Source organism: Heterodontus francisci, chromosome 5 (assembly GCF_036365525.1).
Source record: "Heterodontus francisci isolate sHetFra1 chromosome 5, sHetFra1.hap1, whole genome shotgun sequence".
Taxonomy (NCBI): domain Eukaryota; kingdom Metazoa; phylum Chordata; class Chondrichthyes; order Heterodontiformes; family Heterodontidae; genus Heterodontus; species Heterodontus francisci.
Genome location: NC_090375.1, coordinates 182,926,915 through 182,950,730, shown reverse-complemented (window position 1 = coordinate 182,950,730; position 23,816 = coordinate 182,926,915). Strand labels below are relative to the sequence as shown.

At 42.9% G+C, this 23,816-nt stretch overlaps 1 protein-coding gene across 2 annotated transcripts in view; it reads left to right on the top strand.

The window, feature by feature from the left end:
* LOC137369650 (putative leucine-rich repeat-containing protein DDB_G0290503) overlaps nucleotides 1-11,725 on the top strand; it is a 35,607-nt gene extending 23,882 nt beyond the window's left edge. For both annotated transcript variants that reach the window (XM_068030986.1, XM_068030985.1), the window contains exons 5-7: nucleotides 3,876-3,955; nucleotides 8,012-8,221; nucleotides 10,541-11,725. In XM_068030986.1, coding sequence (XP_067887087.1) covers nucleotides 3,876-3,955; nucleotides 8,012-8,221; nucleotides 10,541-11,446 — 1,196 coding nt within the window. In that variant the 3' untranslated portion in view covers nucleotides 11,447-11,725. The remainder of the gene's footprint in view (nucleotides 1-3,875; nucleotides 3,956-8,011; nucleotides 8,222-10,540) is intronic.
* The last annotated feature ends 12,091 nt before the right edge of the window (nucleotides 11,726-23,816 follow it).

The window sequence follows — 23,816 nt, the reverse complement described above, 5'->3', positions numbered from 1 at the left end:
GGCTGGAATATTTAAATTTTTAAAGCTACACCACACCCAAAAGTTATCAAATAAATTTCTAATGGCCCTGTCCCACCCCTCAATAACAATTACATTAACTGTTTGCCCATTTCCCACCAAAAACACTTACCTTTTAAATCTGACCTTTCCCCCCCCTCCCCCCAGACTGCACAAAGTTTAAAGTTAATCCCTTCCCACCATCCCCTACACCCATTACGTTTATTTGACAACCTCTTCCACCACCACACTGAAAATCTTAACTCCTCACCCCTCCCCATCAGTGTCATTTCGGCTTTCCCTGGGTGGGGAGTGGAAGGTGCGGGAGTGCTGGCCGCAACGCCGAAGATTGCGGCGGGCCCAGAAGATTTAAGGTAAGTCGATTAAAATTTTTGCATGTCAGTAATTAAAGTATTTAAATCCAGGTCCCGTCGCCCAGCAATGGGGGGGGGGGCCGCCACGGAGCCTTGCCGCCACCGGGAGGATCAGGTGGGGCCCTCCGGCATCGGCCTTCGTGGCGGACTGCTGCTGGAGCCATCTTCTGGCATCCCCCGCCACGGAGCCCGACGTCATGGCCTTGGTAAAATCCAGCCCTCTGTGTCTGATTGTCTCTCAGTGTGTCCATCTCCCCCTTTCTCTGTGTCCATCTCCCCCTTTCTCTGTGTCCATCTCCCCCTTTCTCTGTGTCCATCTCCCCCTTTCTCTGTGTCCATCTCCCCCTTTCTCTGTGTCCATCTCCCCCTTTCTCTGTGTCCATCTCCCCCTTTCTCTGTGTCCATCTCCCCCTTTCTCTGTGTGTGTCTCTCTCTCTATCTCTCTCTCTCTGTCTGTCTCTTTCTCCCCCTCTGTGCCTGTGTGTGTTCCTGTGTGTGTTCCTGTGTGTGTTCCTGTGTGTGTTCCTGTGTGTGTTCCTGTGTGTGTTCCTGTGTGTGTGTCTGTGTGTGCCTCTCTCTCCCCGCTTCCCTCCTGCCAGACCTAGGCCACAAGCCTTGGGCTCACCTTCACTTTAATCAGCATGCTGTCGATTCCTCAGGCTGCCTGCAACTGCGTCTCCGTTGTGACCTGCTACGCTCATTAACCTCTGGGGTCAGGCCACAGCCAGTTGCCACGTTGGCATGTGGTGCTCTCTGGCAGTTTTCATCCCGGATTATGATTCCGTTCATATGGACTGGGGAGCAGGGGACTACAGTTTGCAGCAGGCGCTCACGCAACGAAAACAGCAGGGCCGGCCAGTTATCAGTCATAGAAATCTTTGGCGGGCCAGAAGAAATTTCACATCCCTGAAGCTGAAAGCAAACAGCCGAGGGCAAAAACTGCACTGAAAGGTGGAGGAACGACCGAGTACAGTTTTCATCCGTGGGCTGGATAGAAACTTTGGTGGGCCAGAGCCTGGCCCAAGGGCCGTATGTTGGACAACCCTGATCGACAAGTGTCATAAGCGCTTTTGTTTTTTTTAAAAACTAGGAGGTCTGAGTGCTTTTAAGACTGGAAAAAACTATTTGGACAAGAACTTCAGAGGTTTGGTGTTTGAAGAGTCCAGGCTGTAGGGCAATTTGTATTCAAGCAACCTGATGGTTTTACAATGGTCTTATGACTCCTATAGAGAAAGGCTTTCAGTTCCATTTTGACAGTGAAAGAAGGAACCAGCGGGCTGTGAGCAACTGAAAGCGTTACTGCTGGAAACTGGCCAGGAATACAGCCCAGAGAAAACTCTTTCTCTTGGAAAATAATTCCTGTATCAAAGATGAAGAGACACAGAGAAAGAAGGAATCGCTGCACTCTGTGGAGAGACACTGTTTTTGGAGAAGGCTGCTTTGCTAAGAGTAAGTCCTGTTGAGTTTAGTATTTTTGGAAATTCCTGAACTCTCAAGAAAGTTTCTACTGTTAGACTGCTACTTTAAAATTTAAATAGACCTGTTGCTGCAACCTGTTGCTAAAAGGTGTGTGTGATGCCTGCTGCAGACAAACTACCTTGAACGCCTACCCATCATAGACTGTTCATTAATTTCACCTGGAGACACTTCGAGTGGCATCTGACTATTCAGCCCTGGGACACCTCACCGATCCAGGAAAACACTACCAAAAGTTACAACCCAGTTATTTATTTATTCCTAAGAAACTCTTGTAAAGACCATTTTCCCCAGTTAACCGTTAGTAATTGAATATATGTGTGTGCATGAGGGTTAGGAAGATTAAGGAGTTATAAAATCTTTTCATACATGTAGATTCATCTCATTTAAAACTTGGTTTATTAATGACTAATTAATTGTGTTGTTGTTTAAAGAAACCTGGTTTGGCGTGCTTTTATTCTGGGAATAAATAAAGTGATTAATTTGGCTATTTTTCTGGTAGGTGGGAAACTTTACTAATATGCTGTGACCTGTGGAGTAGTGGGACTGAATTAACTTGCGCCTCGGTCGTAACACAAGATGCACTGCAGCAATTAGCCAAGCCGCCTTCAACAGCACCTTCCAAACCCGCGGCCTCTACCACCTAGAAAGAAAAGGGCAGCAGATGTATGGGAACACCTCCATGTGAATTTTCCCTCCAAGTCACACACCAACCTTATTTGGAAATATATTGCTGTTCCATCACTGTCACTGGGTCAAAATCCTAGCACTCCCTAACTAACTGCACTGTGAGTGTACCTACACTGCAGCGGGTCGAGAAGGTGGCTCACCACCACTTTCTCAAGGGCAATTAGGAAAGGGCAATAAATGCTGACCTTGCCATCAATGCCTACATCCCATGAATGAATTATTTTTTTTTTAGAAGTTCCCAAGCTGTGTGCAAGTTTATATTTTGTGAGCCCCTTTCATAAGCCCATTATGATCCAGTTTTAAATTCTTGCAGAAATTTCAGTTAAAGTGAAGTATTTCAGGCAATATTCAACTGTTTTTCCTTTGCATTGCCTATCTGTTTTGATGGCTTAAAAAAAAAAACTTGAGGAAAACAGAAACTGATAAATCTCTCCAAAAAACTTACCTGTGAAGTCATTGAAAACAAAAAAATGGATTTTTAAAAAAAGCACCTCCTGTAACACCACCTTCATATATGGAGCTTTCATTTTCAGCATTAGCAAGCAGAGTGCACAGCATGATCCCATTCTCAACAGACAAGAAGCTAACACCAGGAGCCATCAGCATGCGTCAGCATATTAAAATTAAGCTCTTGTACCTGGTGAAAGCTTGTGCACTGCACGAATGGGGCAGGTATCCAGCAGAAAGGATTCCACTTTTTTTCACCATTTCTTGCATGCACTTTCCATACTAGTGAGAGGGCATTGCAGGTCGGAAACTCTTCTTCCAGTCTGTTATGTGTTGCCATACTCTGTTGTATCATACCATCAGCACCTCCATATAGTAATTTGTAAATTAAGCTTGCTAAACTGCTGGCAGCGCATAATTCAAAAGTTTTTTGTACTGCAAAACTGACTGAATAAACATTCATGAATTAATGCTGTTTATAAGTGACTTAAAAAGTGTGGAAGGAATGTTATTACAGGTAGTTTGGGATGGGCTGGGGAGAAATTCAGCACTACGAAGACTCATGTGGATTTCCTGCAGGTTCTTCTTTATTACTGCTCGCTACATCAACAGATTTCTCCCCCACCTGTTTTTTCTGTCACAAACAAATTGTGTTTCACAAATTGACTGCAGAAAATGGCACCTAACACAATTTTAATTGTCAGCCATTAAATCTGACCAAAAGTCAGGTTATTCATTTTTTTAAAGTTAGATATTTGTCTACTGTTGTGAAAAATGAGTGATGATGGGTGTTAAAAGTGGTCAGGCTTCGTAATGAAATTCGGTGCCTTTTATAGGACAAGACAATGTGTCGTACGAAACATGCCTGTTTTTTTTCATTTTTATTCTTAGATAGTGATACCGAAGAATCCATAATGAAGGATGAAATCTTTAGTTCAGTTAAGCAGACTGGTGATGGTGCTGGAGCTCAGGTCAGTTGAAGATATTACTTAGACATAAGTTTAAAAAAAAAATGATACTTATAGATTCCCTAGTATGGAATGCAAGTGCATCAATAAAAACAAAATTGCAAACTCTACATGACTTCTGCTAATAGTCAACCAATCAATGTGGCCCTCACAACGTATTGATCCAAACACTCAATCACCAGAGCTAAATGCGGCTCTGCAATCATCACAGATCTGTCCACTTCACTGATAAATCTCACTTTCACTTCCATAACTTGAGAATACCCCAAGGACTGATCAGGAACTTTGTGGCAGCCAATGGCTTTGCCTAATAGGAATGTGCGAAGCTATGAAAAGTGCAGAAGTACCATCTCTGGGAGGGCAGTGAATCCCCTTATAATAAAATGTATCTGCACTTGGGGCTTGGTTCAGTTCAGAAATTGGGAGAGGTCTCTAAAAATTGTGAACTTACTGTGGTTCTTTCTGGGTACTCTGCTACTTCTTGTCAGGTTTCTCTGGCAGCTTGCTATCAGCCAAGCCTCCTGCAACCCCCACCCCACAAATGTTCCATTAAAAATAGCTGTGCAGTGTGCCATGTTGACACAGGCCATGACTTCTACTTTGTAATTAGGCCTCTGCCTTTCCTCGGTTGACTTGAAAGTTGGCAAAAATAAAATGCTGCTGGACTGAAGCAGAGCAGCCCAGCCTGGTAAGTCAACTTGTTCAATTTTTAACCCCTCCTCTGCACCGTTCCCACCTGGTGAAGGGTTTAAAATCCACCCCAATGTCTCAGAATACTTAGACTCATCTGCTGGTGGTGCCAGATGCTAAGCCCTTGCTGTAATGGTTTGAAATTGTGCAGCTGTGTTCACTTACAGCAGTATTATGGAAAAGCTTTGTCATTCAGCCCATCCTCCACATTGCTTATCACAGATCTGCTACATTTTGTATATTAGCTGATGGTGAGGAGAGTTCTGTGTTTTTCTGCAGATCCATCCAAAACAACTCCGAGTGAGATGAGGGGAGTTTTCCCTTATTTTCTTTAACACTTCTAAGCATCGGAGGAAAGCTGTAGACGTTGGTTAATTGCAAAAGAACTAACACAGTTTTCTCTAATCTACTTTTCTGTTAAAGCATCCCAGAGAGAAAAATATGTCTGTTGAAGACAGGAGAATCTGTTTGTTATTACATTTAGTCTTTCACTATTATTTCATATATACTTCATTAGCTGTGAAGGGCTTTGGGATATCCTAAGGTCAAAAGTGCAAATTCTTTCTTTCTAAATTAATGCTGTGATTTTCATCACTGTTATTCGGTTAGGCAATTTGTACCAAATTGTTTCAGTCCTGACCCTAACTTCTAATTGTTGAAATAATACAACATGCACAAAGTAAATTTTCCTCCCAAAAGATTCTTTTTTTGTCAAGCCAGTAGCTTCCTTTTTTTGAAGAAAACTTTCTCAATTGCAGCCATTCTATCAGTTTTTCAAACATGCACAGATACAATCAACAAGTATTATGTATAAATCCCCCAGGAGCAAGGGGTGGGGGAGAAGCGAGAGGGAGCAGCGGGGGGAGAAGCGAGAGGGAGCGGTGGGGTGAAGAGGCGGGAGCGAATGGCTGATGGTGATGAAGCGGCAAGCGGGAGCAGGTGGACGACAGGGGTGGGGTTTGAAGTGGTGAGTGAAGTGAGCGGCTGATGGGGATGAAGCAGTGAAGGGGAGCGAGTGGCCGACAGGTGCGGTGGGGGGGGGGCGGAGAGATGGGAGTGAGCGGCTGATGGGGATCAAGCAGTGAGCAGGAGCAAGTGGACGACGGGTGGGGTTTGAAGTAGTGGGTGAAGTGAGTGGCTGAGGGAAGGCAGCGGTGAGCTGACAGGCATGGGAGGCAGCGCCAGGGAAGAGAAGAGGAATATTGTTTGGGGTGGGATCGCAGTGATTGAATTTAATTTGTTTTTTGTGATAAATTGAGCATTGCCATCTTTAATCCTGGCAGCTGCCTGAAACGTCACAGACAATGACGTTTCAGTCCATGAGGCTGCATTTGCGCATGTGCAAGTACTGCGCCACCTAGTGGCTGTGTTGTCAGCCAATGCAGCCTTAATTATTTGAGTAAGACTGAGAGGGAAATAATTGGCAACTGTACTACAGAGCGGTCAGAATCCTTCAAGTGGAGTCGCATGACTAACCTGCTGGCTAACCTGGGAATTGATTGAATTGTGCATCATAGAAAGGTTTTGAGACAGACTGCAATATTGAAGACCAGAGAGAAGCAGATCTCTCTGTCTCTCACGCAAAGTTCCAGGGACCCACGGAAGTAACTTCAGCCTCAGGACAGAAGACCCCTGCAGCCTTTTGGTACCAGCGAAAAAGTTTGAAGGTGTGTATGGGCTCCAACGAGAACTGCAAGACTTCATTTCAATCAAAGACTTTATAGCAAAACCAAAAACAGTAACTGAATTCCATCTACTACTTCAAACCTTCCCCCCTTTAATGCTTCCTTCTCCTCTCCATTTATTTATCGCATATGCATGCTAGTGTGGTTGTGTCACACATTTTTAGTAGTTTTAACTAAGTTAGAGTGTTAAGGTTAATAAACCTACACCTTTCTTGTTTAACCCTGAGAATGCCTGTCAGATTGGTTCCTTTACAATTGCAATTAGAGAGTAGTGAGCAAGGACTCACTGCGGGGAAGCTAAAAATACTGTGTTTTAAAAGTTAAAACCCTGCTACGGCCAAACCAGGAAAGGGATGAGAGGAGAGCCTGAGACCCCTTCCTGACCTGGTCATGATAGTATACACAAAGGTTTTCCGATGTTTCACTTGAGGTCGTGGATGAGGTGGAAACAAGGAAAGTTGTCCTGTATCTGCAGGGAGCCAGGAGACCTTTCACGTACATGGTGAAAAGGCAATGAGAGATCAATTCCAGGAGTCTGGCCCCGAGGACCTGAATGCAGTGCTGCAATAAGTTTGATGGCCTCACATGAGTGGTCAAGGCTCCTGAATGCATCTTCAAATGCCATATCCCAACAAGTGCCTCACATAATGCTCAATGCACTGCACCCCTATTACTCACCTTTCAACAATCTCAATCATTCAGGACTCATATCTAACATTCATTTCTTCACCTTGCCCTTACACACTTAGCACTGTTGCAAGCCTCACTACCACATCCCATAGCGCTCACCCTGCCACAATTCAACCATTACAGCCACATCACTCAAACAGATTGCACTACACTCACTGACACACTTCGTCTCTCTTACAGGAGTAGGTGGCACATAACCAAAGGCAACAGGACCTAACCAGAGAGGGAGAGCATGCCTGCATGCTCTAACCCCCATGGAGGAGACCGTGCTGGCCGTTAGCAAAAATGCTATTGCTGAGGCCGCTGCCAGTGGTGGGACTGAAACCATTGAAGATGACAGTATTGTCATGCCTAAATCTCCTCACATCCCACTTCCAACTCATCCCACAATCTCTTCTGACTTACAATTTGCAGATGGTGTAAGCAAACACCTCTTACTCCCCTGTCCTGGTTTGTGCAGAAGCCTTAAAGTCAGCATAAAGTACTTCACCACCTGCCACAACATTTCCTATAGACTTTAGAAACTTGAAACAACTCTGGAAAGCACAAAAATGTGTATAATTGTAGCAACAGCCAGAAGAAATCAACTAGTAGCTTACCTGTATGTAGTTGATAATCCTTTTAAATGGCAGTGGTAGGGTGAGTCCTTCCTCCTGATAAAAGTGTATTCAGCCATACAAGCTTAAGAAAGGGTATTGGGGTTGGAGCTATGAGCTGCAAAATGGAAGTGCTGGTGTCAAATCAATATTTCACTCTGATTGACATCATGATCTAATGCCTGTAGCATGATGGCATCCAGTGTGCTTGTGTCACAAGTGTGTGTGCATGCCATGGATTCCTCTTTGGAACTCAAAGAACAATTGTAATGCCCAAAAAAGGGTGTTATTGAGCCTAATTTCTTGCCCCTTGTAATATCCAGTCATCAATTAAGCAATCCTCAGTAATTATATACTGACAGCAGTACTGATCATTTAAAAATATGATTTTCTTTCAGAAGAAAGGTAACCCCAAAGAAGATGAGTTGACGAAAGGACTACAGGGGTTTAATACAGTGGTCGCTGAAAATTCACAGATGCAGCAGCAACATGATACTGTGGCAAAACAGCTTGACCACGTTAAAGCTTTAATGCAGGCAAATCAATTATTGACTGAGGGACTTCGAACTAAGTTGCTTCAGATATGGTTCCAGATGCCTAAAAATGAAGTAAGAGGTTCATTAAAATTGTTTTTCCTGATTTTCTTTTCATCAAAGCAATTGTAGCAACAATGAACAAAAGGTATGAATGTTTAGTTTATAATTCACATTCCCTACGTATGATTACTACAGTTGCACAGGGTTTTGATAAGACCACATCTGGAGTACAATGCACAGTTTTGTCTCCACATTTAAGAAAGGATATACTAAATTGGTCCGTGGGATGAGAGGGTTGTCCAATGATGAGAGGCTGAGTAAATTTTGACTATACTCTCTCGAGTTAGAAGAATGAGAGGCAATCTCATTGAAATGTTTAAGATTCTGAAGGGGCTGGATAGGGTAGACACTGAGAGATTGTTTCTGCTGGTCAGGGAATCTAAAACACGGGGGCACAGTCTCAGGATAAGGAGCCGATCATTTAAGACTGAGATAAGGAGAAATTACTTCTCTCAAAAGTTGTGAATCTTTGGAATTCTCTACTCCAGAGGGTTGTGGATGCTCCATCGTTGAATACATTTAAGGCTGAAATAGATTTTCGTCTCTCAGGGAATCAAGGGATATGGCGAGCGGGCGGGAAAGTGGAGTTGAATCCTAAGATCAGCCATGATCCTGTTGAATAGCGGAGCAGGCCCGATGGGCCATATGGTCTACTCCTGCTCCTATTTCTTGTATTCTTGTATACACTTGTGATGCACTAAATTTATATTTTTTCCTGTATTAAATATAGTATAGACAAAATCCCTTCGACATTATATAGAATTACATAGGATTTACATCACAGAAACAGGCCATTCAGCCCAACTGGTCTATGCTGGTGTTTATGTTCCACATGAGCCTCCTCCCACCTTACTTCATCTCACCCTATCACCATATCCATAAATTTCTTTCTCGCCATGCACTTGCTTAGCTTCCCCTTAAAGGCATCAATGCTGTTCTCAACTATTCCTTATGGTAGCAAGTTCTGGATTCTCACCATTTTCAGAGTAAAATAGTTCTTCTGAATTACTTGCTGGATTTATTAATGGATATCTTATAGTGATGGCACTTAGTTTTGAACTCTCCCAGAGGTGGAAACTTCTTCTCTGCACCTACCTTAATGAAGCCCTTCATAATATCAAAGACTGGGCAAATTACATAAAGTGATAATACTTTAAAAATAGTAGAGGAGCACACAGACTTAGTGGGTCAGATACACATCTTTAAAAGTGGGAGACAAGTTGATAAAGTTATATTTCCAAAATAATAGCATATAGGATCTGAGGTTTTATGAGTAGACATGTTGATTTTAAAGGCAATAAGGTAGTGCCACACATCTACAAATCAATGATTAGCTGGTTAGCCCACAGTTAGAATATTGTGTCCCATTTTGGGTGTTTGACTTTTGGTAAGATCTCAAGGCCTTGGTGGAGATAGAGAAGAAATTCCCTAGAGAATATACCAGAAATGAGAGTTATGAAGAGAGCTGAGAGAAACTCTTTATATTCAAGCAGAAAAGACCAAGGGCAGGATTTTCCTCCAGGTTTCTGAACCCTGCCATCAGGCTCAAATAGGGGTCAGAAGCCCGCATTGTGTGGGAAATACCTGTGACTTTCCCCGAATTAACCAATTAATGACCGAGAGGGTGGGCTTGCCCTCCAGTTAAGGACGGCGGGTGGGCTCTCTTAAAAGCAGCAGCAAGATGCCGTTGCAGATAAGAGAGAGAAAGGGTGCCCCAAAATGGAGGCAAGCTCTCTCCAAACTTTTCAAATATGAAATAAAAAAATAGATTTAGCAGCCGCATCACCACTGTTGAGGGGTGGCGGGGAGCTGGGGGGCGGTGGGGGGAACCTGGAGGTCAATGGGAAAATCCACCGATAAAAGGCCTCAATAGACCTTAAATTAGTTCATTTGGCCAGCTGCCACTTGCGGGCAGGTAGCCCTGCCACCCCCACTTCTCTGCCCCACCAGCACACCCCATTCAGCCTCCGGGAAAATGGCCTGGGGGCAGGATGGAGCCACGAAACCGGCTTGGTGGCCAACGGCACTATTTGTAGTGCCCACTGTGTCTGTTCCTGGGCCCCGGCAGGGCTTTAAACTGCCCCCCCTAAAGATATTGGATAGAAGTATTCAAAATTATGAAGAGCTTTGATAAAATAAATAGGAAAAACTATTTCCAGTGCCTGGTGATTCGGTAACAAGAGGGCAATTTAAGATCAACTTGAAAAGGGGAATATTCCATCAAAAGCAGTGGAAGCAGAATCCAAGATCGCTTATAAATAAAGTTTAAGAAAAAAATGAAGGAAGAAACTTCTATTATGGCCCTAATATATTTTCTATTTTTTGAAAAAGGTGGGAAGAATCCAGGATGATGAGATTAGTGAAGTTGACACTGAGAGCCTTCTGGCTTTTCCTGGGGAGGAATCATCTGTGGCCAGTTTTAATGAAGATGATCAGAATTTAGTGATGGAGCAACAAAGCAATTTGTTAAAACTACCTGTGGAGAATGCGCAGTGTGAAAGAACCAATGGATACTCTGAAATACATCACCCAATGAGTGATGTGAATTGCCTTAGTGACCATGTTCAGACTGTAAAACTGCAAGAAGGGAATAGGTGTCTGGATGAGAAAGTGCCAAATCTAGAAAAGGACTCAGAGCAGCGAAATGAGGCTCTTCGGAATCCGGTCACAAGTCCTAAATGTGACAGTTCCAGAACAGAACTCATGGACAAAAATGCGTTACAAAAAGCACAGTTGGTCATTAGTTTGAAAAACTTGGAAGACGCCACAAAAGAAATGCAAGAATATAACCAAAAGATCAAACTGGCAAAAGATACAATTGAAGATACTGCAGAGACAGTTAAGATTAGATTGCAAAAAATTCAGTGGCAGCTTGCAGAACTAGAGGCTGCCAACAGGAATCTTCACTTGCAAATTGGAAAGCTAAACGCTGATTACAGCCAAATACAGGAACATCACCAATGTGTGGTTTGTGAGAACAAAAACTTAGCAAACCATTGTGTTGATCTGCAAACAAATTTAAATAATACAGCAGCAGAAAATGATCAAATGCTCACTGTAATAGCCAAACTGGAGAAAAAGATAGAAGCAGCACTTGAGAATTTAGCTGAGATTAAAACAGAAAAAAATAAATTGGAACAGCAAGTCCAGTCCTTAAAAGTAAGAAAAGATTACAGTTTATTTGAAGTTTTATGCATTTTTCTTATTTCTCAAATGGAGTGCCACATAGAATCATAAAATCATGCTAACAGAACACTCTTAGCTTGGAAGAGGAAAGCATTATAATTATCCACCAGAATTGTGCTTGATTTCTATTTATCATTGAATAGCATTAGCAATGGTGATTGGCTATTGATGGATAAAGAAATATGAGTTAGATAGTGCCCTAAGCTTATCATGCAAATGCTGACTGCCAGTACAGTTATTCTGCTGAAGCCTAAAAATGTCGATGCAACAGGTTTACCAAGACCTTGTCTGGCTAATATATATTGTAAAGTAATGGCCTTGTCCCTTAAAAGAACTGGAATTACATATTTCGTGCACATTCTAAATTTGCACAGATTCAAGGACTGGGACATTCATCTCGATAGACCCATTTGTGTATGGCCCGATGACATCTGGTTATTGTTCGAACCTGTTCACTTTCCCAGCTGCATTTAAGTGAGCGTTCGTCTCACTCCAGGTTAAATGTGTTTCGAGCAATATATGGTAGATGTGCACACTTTAGCTATTTTTCAACACTGTCTCATTGTTGATTGTTTTGAAACTTTCAATTCAAAACAACAGGGCAGGATTTTGGTGTCAATATGGAGGCAGGTTAGGAGGCAAGCAGGCGCGGAATTTCCCGATGCCTCCTGGCGTGCCGGTTCTCTGCCACGGTCCCGACTCCTGCCATTTTCTGGGAGGCCGGAGCACCCGCCCATCTGCAAGCAGTGGGTAGCTTGTTAAACCAAATAAGGCCATTGATCATTGGAATGGTAATCTGTTAAAACAGAATTTTCCAAATGGTGTTTAAAAGTCATCAGGAGTTTACATTCTTCATCCAATGACAATTACCAATAATCTGCTGTTAGCGTCTAACTTGGTGAAAATTGTGCTTATCCCTAGCTTTTATAAACTCTCATCTACTGATGACATTGGATGTATTTCTCTTTCCATTGCCTTATTCAGTTGTGTGAGGTCAACACAAATTCAAATGGACCCATTAGGTTTCTTCACTGGAACCACAGCTAGGCACCATCCTGTAGATTTTGTCACAGGTGAAATGACTCCCTGTTTTGTCACTAATTTGATTTCTTAACTTTCTCAAGAATGAATGCAGAACTTTTCTAGCTGTATACAAACACACAGACTCTGCATCCTTTCTCAAAGTGATGTGGTGTGCTGGTTTTAATTTTCCCAATCCTTTGAAATTCAGCCCTAAAGTTTCTAGGCTGTTCCTCTGTACCTTTAAGCTCTTCTATTCTACATAGCTGTAGGTATATGCAAGCCTTTCTGCTTAGGAGTGAATGACTCTGATTCTTGATAAGATATAAGGTTTCTGGCATTTCTTTTCCCCGGTAACTCAGAATCGTTTTCAACTCTCCTATTACCTTCAACTCTATGCTTCCTGACCCATACAATTTTTTATCTATGGGTTTAAGGCTTATCTTCTTCAGACAGGACTGAAACTGCTACTCCAGTGTCCAGTTTGAACATTGTCTTGTTGTCTTCTACAAAAATTTCTGCCATCCAGCTATTTTCACTTGCCCCTTGGGTTTCTCCTAGAAACGGTATTTCAACATATTTTACATCCTGTACTTGATTAACTTTTTTATTTTCTTTGGATTTCCCTTTTATATGTTGCAGCACTGGTTTCTTACTGCGGCATACGAATTGGAAGTGTCCTGTCTTTTTACATAAACACTCCGCTTCTCTGGCTGGGTAATTTTCCCGTCATTGCCTCACTCGGCCACAACTACTGCACTTAGATGCTGCTGCCTCTGGATGCTCTCCCACCTTTCCAGTCTTTGACCACCATTTTTTGCTTTTGCTTTCTTTGCATATTCAATGAAGTCTGCTGCTTTCGAGATCGGACTCTCCCTGTCCCCTCGAGCGACAAATCGGTTAAATTTTCTAACGTCTGCTTGCCTGCTTAACTGAATCGTTTTCATTAACGTAAGATCATCCCTTAGCTGTAGTTGATCGGAGAGGCTGTCAGCTACTACTACGACCACAATCCTGTCTCTAATTAGCTGTTTCTGCAATGTGCCGTATTCACGATCTTCCTCAAGTTTATATAAATCGTTGATAAACGAATCAATGCTCTCTCCTTTCTGCTGAATATACTTATTAAATTTGGCGCGCTTGATGATCTTGTTTTTTCTTACGTTAAAGTCTCCAGTGCCTTAATGACTTTTTCATATGCAGCCTTCTCTTCGTCTATTCCGTTAAGGCCTGGTGAGGAGGGGGACGGGTCACAGGCTCCCCTCTTGCCCTTCCTCTTATTTGACCGCAACATGGTTTATTCCTTTTTTAAACAGTGGATGTGATTTCCACCTTAGTGAATATTTTACCTTTTACCTTTGTTGTTTTTTAAAATTTGCTCATGGGATGTGGGTGTCACTGGCTAGACCAGCATTTATTGCCCATCTCTAATTTCCCTTGAGAAGGTAGTGATGAGCTGCCTTCTTGAACCACTGCAGTCCACGTGAGGTAGGTATACCAACAGTGCTGTTAGGAAGGGAGTTCCAGGATTTTGACCCAGCAACAGTGAAGGAACGGTGATATAGTTTCAAGTCAGGATGGTGCGTGGCTTGGAGCGGAACTTGCAGGTGGTGGTGTTCCCATGCATCTGCTACCCTAGTCCTTCTAGGTGGTGAGGTTGTGGGTTTGGAAGGAGTTGCTGTTTAAGGAGTTTTGGTGTATTGCTGCAGTGCATCATGCAGATGCTGCCACTGTGCGTCGGTGGTTGAGGGAGTGAATGTTTGTGGATGGGGTGCCAATCAAGTGGGCTGCTTTGTCCTGGATGGTGTCTAGCTTCTTGAGTGTTGTTGGAGCTGCACCCAAACAGGCAAGTTGAGAATATTCCATCACACTCCTGACTTGTGCCTTGTAGATGGTGGACAGGCTTTGGGGAGTCAGGAGGTGAGTTACTCGCTGCAGGATTCCTAGCCTCTGACCTGCTCATGTAGCCACGGTATTTATATGGCTACTCCAGTTCAGTTTCTGGTCAATGGTAACCCCCAGGATGTTGATAGTGGGGGATTCAGTGATTGTAATGCCTTTGAATGTCAAGCGGAGATGGTTAGATTCTCTCTTATTGGAGATGGTCATTGCCTGGCACTTGTGTGGCGCAAATGTTACTTGCCACTTATCAGCCCAAGCTTGGATTATGTCCAGGTGTTGCTGCATTTCTACACGGACTGCTTCAGTATCTGAGGAGTCGCGAATGGTGTAACATAGTGCAATCATCAGTGAACATCCCTACTTCTGACCTTATGATTGAAGGAAGATCTTTGATGAAGCAGCTGAAGATGGTTGGGCCTAGGACACTACTTTTTTATTTATTTAGAGATACAGCGCTGAAACAGGCCCTTCGGCCCACCGAGTCTGTGCCGACCAACAACCACCCATTTCTTCTAACCCTACAGTAATCTCATATCCCCTACCACCTACCTACACTCGGGGCAATTTACAATGGCTAATTTACATATCACCTGCAAGTCTTTGGCATGTGGGAGGAAACCGGAGCACCCGGAGGAAACCCACGCAGGCACAGGGAGAACTTGCAAACTCCACACAGGCAGTACCCAGTCGCTGGAGCTGTGAGGCTGCGGTGCTAACCACTGCGCCACTGTGCCGAATAATTGTGAAAGAACCAATCGGACAGGTTTTCTTGGGTTTAAAAAAGAAAGGGGTGAGTTTATTATACTTAACAATCTAAACCCGATCTAGAAAAAATAGTAAATTTACGCTACACATTGACGTACACATTCACATGAGAATCACACACACACCAGAATCATGCACACACAAATAGATTACAGAGTGAGAAGTAGATTTGTTGTTGGATTGGAGTCCAGAATAAATAGAAAATTAATACACTGTCTGAGAAGTTGGATGATTCCGTGGTCTTCCGGTTGAAGTTATATTCTTTAAGTCTCTGGCTAGTCGAAGTGCACTTTGTGGCTGGCCCACTTGACTCAGGATTTTCTTGGAGGTGGTTCTTCTTCCCTGATGTCTCTCAAGCAATCTGTAGGCTTAGAGAGTCCGCATTCGCAGACAGTTTTCAAACTTGCGATGTTAGCTGGAGAGAGAAAGAGAGAGACAGGGAGAGGGACGCAGCCCTTCCACTTCTGCATCGTTTCAGTCACTGGTTTATCTGTCTTTGTCCGAGGGAAACTTCCAGCTTTCATAGAGATGGACAGACTGTTACATGACTGCCTCAGTGCATTCTCTGGAACTTTCTAATGAGATTCAAGATTTGAAGTTTCCATCTCTTCAGGCCTCAGGATGCCAATATTTACACTTGGAGGGGTTTGCTCTCTCAAAGTCAATGTCTCAGGATGGCTTTGAATTCATGCTATTGAAAGCAATCTTAGATAATTCAATCACTAGAGTAAACCATTATTTTGGGTACAGAGTGCCTGTTGGAGACCTGGAATGTGTAAGGTGTTCAAATGCAAATTGCGGTGGCCACCTTGGCTGCCATATTTAAAAACAAGCTAACTAGGATTTTTTTTATTAAAAGTTTAATGTAAATTTCCAACTGATGAATTAAAATTCCTCATTTGGCATATCATGTTTTCTGGACAATACCTTGAGTAATGAGGATATTGTCTGTGCACTCCCCCATTGCGTACAATAACATACTGATCTGCTTCTTGTCTGGCTTCTGCGCGAGACCCGATGCAGTACAATACCTTGCAAACCTCCAGACCCATTTTGGCCACGTCTCGGCTTGGTTCAGTCCATCTACTTTTTTGAACTTCTCTGGTACGGGGAATGATTTTTCCATCTTTTTTAGTTTGCCGTTGCCACCATATAATCTGATAACTATTAAGGCTTAGCACAGAATATCTAAAAGACTGACAGTTACAGGAACAGGAGTTTATCACATGTCTTGCATCTATGGCTTCCACTTACACTCTACATGAGGTTCTGTGCGAGTTCTATTACATCACTTCCTGTGATGATGCTCACAGACTGTATATTCTGCTGAGTGCCAACCCTATATTACATTATACTACAAAGATCTGTCACTATCTTGTTGAATGGTGGAGTGTTCAAGGGGACTGTATGGAATATTCTTGCTCCTATTTCTTTTGTTCTTATGCATTAAAGTAGTCTCTCCTGTGGTGAAGTCGCTGGGCCCCGGTACTTGATAAGGCTTGACTTACATAGGCCTTCTCTGGCTACGAACATATGCTGTTTAAACAGAAAGTTGCTGATGCAGGCTTTCACCCAGGCTCCTAAAGTTAGGATGCCAGAGGGTAAATAGAGGTAAGGTGACCGACTCATATGGGGGAGTGTAGTACTTTTGTTATTTTGTATTATTTCATGGTTTGAATTCAGTGAATACATTCATAACTATAGCTTACTATGTTAGCTAACTGTCTATGAAATAAAACAGGTGCATGTTTGTCCTGGCTTTATCTCGCTAAAATGTAAACAGTCTGCCTACGAAAAGATTAGAGAAGCATGGTGAGGGCTTGTGCGAAAGACATGCTATCCAGTTTCTATGTTGAGGGAGAATATTATTACATCACCTGGTTTATAGCATCATACAAGTAGATATTGGGCAATGTGAGTCAACTTTGGATCCTAAGCGACCTTTGATAGCAACTCGTGAGAACAACTGACACCACTAAACCCAAGAGGTTATCTAAGGTGGACCCAGATGTATAGCATCGGACCATCCCTCATTACAGGACTTCTGTCCTATAGCCTCCACTGCCTGGTTACTTGTAAAGTAGGGTTATTTTAAGTATATAAAAGTGAACATAGTACGCTAGCGACTATCTGAAGCTGAACCAGATTTTTAACAACCTTGATGCGCTATTTGACCCTGAGCTGAGCTTCCAACCCCATTTCCTCTCCATCTGCAAGACTGCCTACTTCTGCCCCCATAACATTGTCTTTGCCTTTACCTAAGCTCATCTGCTGCTGAAATACTCATCCATGCCTTTGTTACCTCCAGATTTGACTATTGAAATGCTCTCCTGGCTGGCCTCCTACCTTGCACCCTCTGTAAATTTGAGCTCATTCAAACTCAACTGTCCATTTCCTAACCTACCCCGAATCCCATTTACCCATCTCTCCCTGTGCTCATTGACCTACATTGACTCCCAGTCGAGCAATGCCTTGATGTTAAAGTTCTCATCCTTGTTTCCAAATTCTTTCATGGCCTCACCCCTCCCTATCTGTGTAGCCGTGCAGTCCTAAAACCCTCCGAGATCTCTCTCTTCCTCCAACTCTGGCCTCTTGCGCAACCACGGTTTTCATTGCTGCACTATTGTTGGCCGTACCTTCAGCATCCTAGGCCCTAAGCTCTGGAATTCCCTCACTAAATCTGTCTGCATCTACTTTAAGACTTTCCTTATAACCTACCTCTTTGACCAAGCTTTTGGTCTCTTCTCCTAATAACTCTTTATGTGGCTGAGCATCAAGTTTTGTTTGATAATTGCTCCTGTGAAGCCTTGAGATGTTTTACTATGTTGAACATGCTATATAAATGCAAGTTGTTAATTCTGTTTTAGAACAAGAAACGTCATTCACTTGCAATCAAGCTCATTCGTTCCACAGATCATGTACGATGTCTTCTTTCACTGCATCTCCTCTTTGCCTCCCTCAACTCACCCTTCCAAAACATGACAAACTGCAGTATATGTCGAATCTTGCACTTTACATTATACATGCTGGTCCATCCTGAAGCAGTCCGTGTCCATATGCAGCAAGACCTGGACAATATCCAGGCTTGGGCTGATAAGTGGCAAGTAACATTCATGCCACACAAGTGCCAGGCAATAACCATCTTCAACAAGAGAGAATCTAACCATCTCCCCTGACATTCAACAGCACTACTATTGCTGAATACCCCACTATCAACATTCTGGGGGTTACCATTGACCAGAAACTTAACTGGACCAGCCATATAAATACTGTGGCTACAAGAACAGGTCAGAAGCTGGGTATTCTGTGGCGAGTAACTCACCTCCTGACTCCCCAAAGCTTGTCCTCCATCTACAAGGCACAAGTCAGGAGTGTGATGCAATACTGTGCATTGGCCTGGATGAGTGCAGCTCCAACAATGCTCAGGGAGCTCAACACAATCCAAGACAAAGCAGCCCACTTGATGGGCACTTCAACCAGCACCTTAAACATTCACTCCCTCCACCACTGATGCACAGTGGCAGCAGTGTGTATTATCTACAAGATGCACTGCAGCAACTCACCAAGCCTTCAACAGCACCTTCCAAACCCACGACCTGTACTACCTAGAAGGACAAGCTCAGCAGTTGCATGGGAACACCACCGCCTGCAAGTTCCCCTGCAAACCACACACCATCCTGACCTGGAACTATATCGCCATTCCTTCAGTGTCACTGGATCAAAATCCTGGAACTCCCTTCCTAACAGCACTGTGGGTGTACCTACCCCACATGGACTGCAGCAGTTCAAGAAGGCAGCTCACCACCACCTTCTCAAGGGAAATTAGGGATGGGCAATAAATGCTGGCCTTGCCAGCAACGCCCACATCCCACGAAAGCATAAAAAGTTCATTTAAACTTAAGGACCTCAAAGGAAATAATGTTTGTTAGTATAGCATTTAGCTATTCCATGAATTTATTTCCACCAAGGATGGACCTTGCTGTCAGTTCAACACACCCTACAGAATGTGCCAAGACTGAATTGTATCTCTGAACAATAAAATATAGCAAAGTTTCTGTGATATGCAGGATGTGCACACGGCCTCAGTGTGTGGTAACAGTCTCAATAAATTGAAGTAAAAAGTTCAATATTAATGTGAAATGAAAGTAGCATTAATCTAAGGTATTAGAAATATTAAACAATGTTAACCTGCATTTTATTGCCTGTCTGTGTTTTGTTAAATGCCCCTATCACAGGAACCTGTTGTATACAATCTTTCAACCTTATCTGGGTTTAGATTCTCAAAACAATTTTTAATAAATAAATGTTTTTTTTCCAAAAGAAATATGAACACAAAATAATTTCATTTCTTCTTGCAAGGATGAGTATAATAGCCAGGAGGAAGCAAGAATTTTAGAGAGGGAGCAGATTAACAAAAAATACAGCAGTCTGATTGATGAGATTGAAATCCTTCGAGTGCAGTCTGAAAGGGAGCACCTAGACACACAAAACCTAAAGCATGACATTTCAGTGGTGAGAAATGAGAACCACCGGCTTCAACAGGTTACAGAGGAGGAGATTAAAAAAAAGAAATCAGCAGAGCTGGATGCCAGGAGGTGGAAGAAGGAGTTTCATAAACTCACTGCAGAGCAGCAGGAGAAGGTACGTTCTCACTAAGTGACTACATGTGAAGAGCAGATTTGGTAATTTACTGGAGAATTAATAAGGATAAAGAAGAGGTTTGAGTTATATACATTTATTTATGGCTAGTCAATGCCAAGTATAACCTTCAGGTGAAGTGTGGTAAGAGGTGGGAGATAATTGGACCAGGACATGCAGAAATAATTCAGTCCCTGTTTTAACATTTTTTTTCGTCTTTATTTCTGTGTTATTTCTATAATAAATCCCTGATAAATTTCTATGATAAATTCACTTATAATGGGAACTGCCTGTGCAAAGTTGACATGCTGTCACTTTTTTTGTATTCATTCATGGGATGTGCGCATTGCTGGCTAGACCAGCATTTATTGCCCATCTCTAATTGCCCTTGAGAAGATGGTGGTGAACCACCATCTTGAACCGCTGTAGTCCAGGTGGTGTAGGTACACCCACAGTGCTGTTATGAAGGGAGTTCCAGCATTTTGACCTCACGACACTGAAGGAACGGCGATGTAGTTCCAAGTCAGGATGATGTGTGGCTTGCAAATGTAAAGTCCTAATTTTAAATGTGGTGGGAATTAGAGAGGCAGAGCCAAGCTGTCCTGACCTTAGCAGCATGAGGCCTGGACGATTTAACTCTGGGCCTTGTCTACATACCCTTGATCAGTTGCTTGCCTGAAGCTGGTAGGAAGCAGCAGTTAGCTAGTGGGCAGGAATAGAATCTAAGGCAGCAGGCAGCCGAAGCATGTTTGCTGCTATCTTGCATTCTCAAGTAAAAGTGGGTACAGAGTCCCTGATAGTATGCCAAAGAGAGAAAGTAAGGTGCATACAAAAGGTAGTCATAGTCTGCTCCGAACAGTAAGACTCATAGGATTTGTTGGCTGCAAAACTATTTGCTGTAAGAGTGTGGTTGACTAGTTTCCTTGAATGGGACAGTGTGTATTGTTTGCACTGCAATTGTGTATACTGTGTACCAAGTCATTGAGCACAAACTTGTAGATCTTGATCGTTATTCTACCCCCATACTAAATATGAACTGCCATTATAATGTGGCTACCCATAGAAGGTCCAAACTGGAGCTGGTATTCTAGGGAAGAGCTTCAAGGTATCTTTAGAAATCACAGGCTTAGAAGAGTTGGCCTAACAACACGATTCACTAACTGAAGGTGCTGCAGTGATCTAATAGCAGTCCAATTTCACGGTGCTACTACATTTCCAAAAGGTTGGGGGGAGGGGTCATAAAAGGCAGCATGTGACCATCTGGACATCTGTTTCCTAGTCTTCTTCTGGCTACACTACTTGCTGCTCCTCACCGGTGCACTACCTCTTCCAGCTGACATAACTATGTTGCTGCTTGTAAACATTAGTGAGAGGGGTGTAAAGTGCGGTGATGTGCTGGTTGTTCAGGGCTATGGGTACTACTGGGGTATTGCTTTTCCAGGCTGCAATGGCAGAAACCATGGCATATTATCTAGGCTGGCACTCCAGTGCAGTACTGAGGGAGCTGTACTGGCAAAGGTGCTGCCATTAAACCGATACCCCATCTGCTCTATCAGGTGAATATAAAGAATTGAAGGAACTATTCAAAGAAGAGCAGGAGAGTTCTTCCAGTGTTCCAGCCACAATTTATCCCTCAACCAAAAAGATTATCTGGCCATTTGTCTTGTGCTGTTTATGGGACCTAGATGTGTGCAAATTGGTTGCCACATTTTCCAACCTTACAACAATGAGTACATTTCAAAAGTAAGCAATTTGGGATGTTCCAAGATAATATTGGGTTTGTTCTTGTTGTGCAACAAGGCTGTATTGAAGTGACTTGATGTTTGAAGCATCTTGCAAGATGTTTGCATGCCAAGGCTTTCCATTGTAAGCTGCAGCTTAAATATGTGCCCTACCTGAATATAGGCAAGGTTCATGTATAACCAAATGTAAAGTAGCATTCTCACCTATGAGTTATGTTATGTTTAAGCTGGGTTACTGGATTTAGTTTGTAATATCTGATTTAACTCAGAGCAATGCACATATCACACTTGTGCTAAATAACCAACTGGTTTATTTACAAGACTTTAATTATAAAGGTTCTTACAGGATTTCAGTACAATGTCGTGAGAGCAGCCAGTATTCTATGGAAGCTTCTAGCTGTGTGTCTGTCTTAGATTCACTTTCACTATGCAGCGCCACCAAGAGGCTTAAACAATCAAACACAGTGAACACAGATAGTGGACAGACTGATACAATTGAATCCTAATCGATCAAACACTACATTTTTCCTCCTTTTGACTAAAGACATTATTTTTAAATTAATGTATTCTAAACATCAAACATACATAGATCAAATTGTTTCTTAGCATTTGTCTGTTTTCTCTAAGTACAGAAATAGTCTTTCAGATAGGAAGGTCTTCGATTAGATCTACAAATTTGAGGTTGTGGATCTGTTTGATCAACTCGATGAGGCAGATTATCAACATCGTTCATAGGAAAAGGAAATGTATCCTCATAAACACTATCCTCAAAATATCCTGATCTGCTCCCTATCAAACTCTCCTCTGTATCATTTGTCATCTCTTGAACCTGTGGCGTGAGCTTGTTCAGGATTCTTCTCACTTGTCGGAATAACTACTGTGTTTTTTGCACGTCAGAAACATCAGAAACATATCGCGTTTTTATATAGGTTGCCATGCATTCTCAGGCTTCTTCGTATGGATATCATCATTTACAGTTATATTTGCAATAATCTGCCTTGGCTCTTTCCTTTGCCCGTGCTGTGACCTCCTTGATCCAACATTTAGCACTGCTCCTGCTCGCCCACTTTGTGGCTGCCTTCCAAAATCTGCGTAGCATGGTGTGAGGTCTGGGCCACAGGACAGGAATTGTGAGAGGTCTAAAGGTCTTGCAATTGGTCTGGACTGCTTAATCTTGTCAAGAACAACATAGCTGAATGCTGGCAATCCATCTGGCTTCTGGGTACTAGCCGCTGCAAACTGGAACCCAAGGAGAAATTCCCAGTCATATCACTTCTTGCCCTCTGCATTTAGCAATTTCCACTGCTCTTCTTTGATGCCTGACTTCAGGCTGTTATCAGGGCTTTCTTTTGTGCTGGTCTTAGTGCTTTCATTTGGAAACAGACTCTGAACCGTTCTGTTCAGTTTTAGCTCCTGATCCTCATTTTCTTCCATGTCTGCATCATCAATCACATTAATATGTGCTCTGGTGGGGTCAGCGAGTTTGAATCCAAACCTATCGAAAAGGTTTACCCCCCTAAGGTTTCAGCCTTCAGCTACATAGAAAGTGAACCTGTCTAGGGTGACATTTTTGTAGCATGCTGGAACTGTGATCATCCCCAAAACTGGAATGATAGTGTTGTCATAAGCTTGAAGAGTGTCTGTTGCAGGAGTGAGAGAGAATTGCGAAAATACTGATGGTCGAGTTTGTCACTCAGAATAGATACTTTTGCGCCAACATCGATAAGAAGTGACACTGAGATGCCTGCAATCTTGACTGAGCACTCCTTAAAGTGACCTGGTGCTTTACTTTTTGCGATGGAATGCACATGTTGTACCTCACTCTCAGGAAAAGACTCCCCGACGTGTCGAACTGATGAAGTCTTTTTCTTTGATGACCTGCACATCTTTGCAAAATGGTTCCACTTTAAACATGAGTTACACTTTTCTCCTTGAGCTGGACATGGCATTGTGACTTGATGAGCATTTCCCCAATTTGGGCACAGTTTTGCAAGTAACTGACCATGATGGGGCACATTTTGATGAGGTTGCTGAGGTCTACTTGTCCTTAACCCTTGCACTGAAGCTGGTTGGGCAAACTGTGTCTGCAACCCTGTGTCTAAGGGTGCCTGTGTGTGTAACCTCTTTGAATCTAACATGGCAGATTCGATTTGGACTGCTAAGATTATGGCTTTTTCCAAGGTTAAATTATCATCTTCCATGAGGAGACGTTCCCTAATTCGTGGAATTGAAGTCTTTTCAATTAATTGGTCACGAATCAGTTCATTGGTTAGTGTGCCCAATTTACATGTAGATGCCAATTGCTGCAATGCTGTCACGTATTGTTTGATGGACTCACCATGTCCCTGGGATCA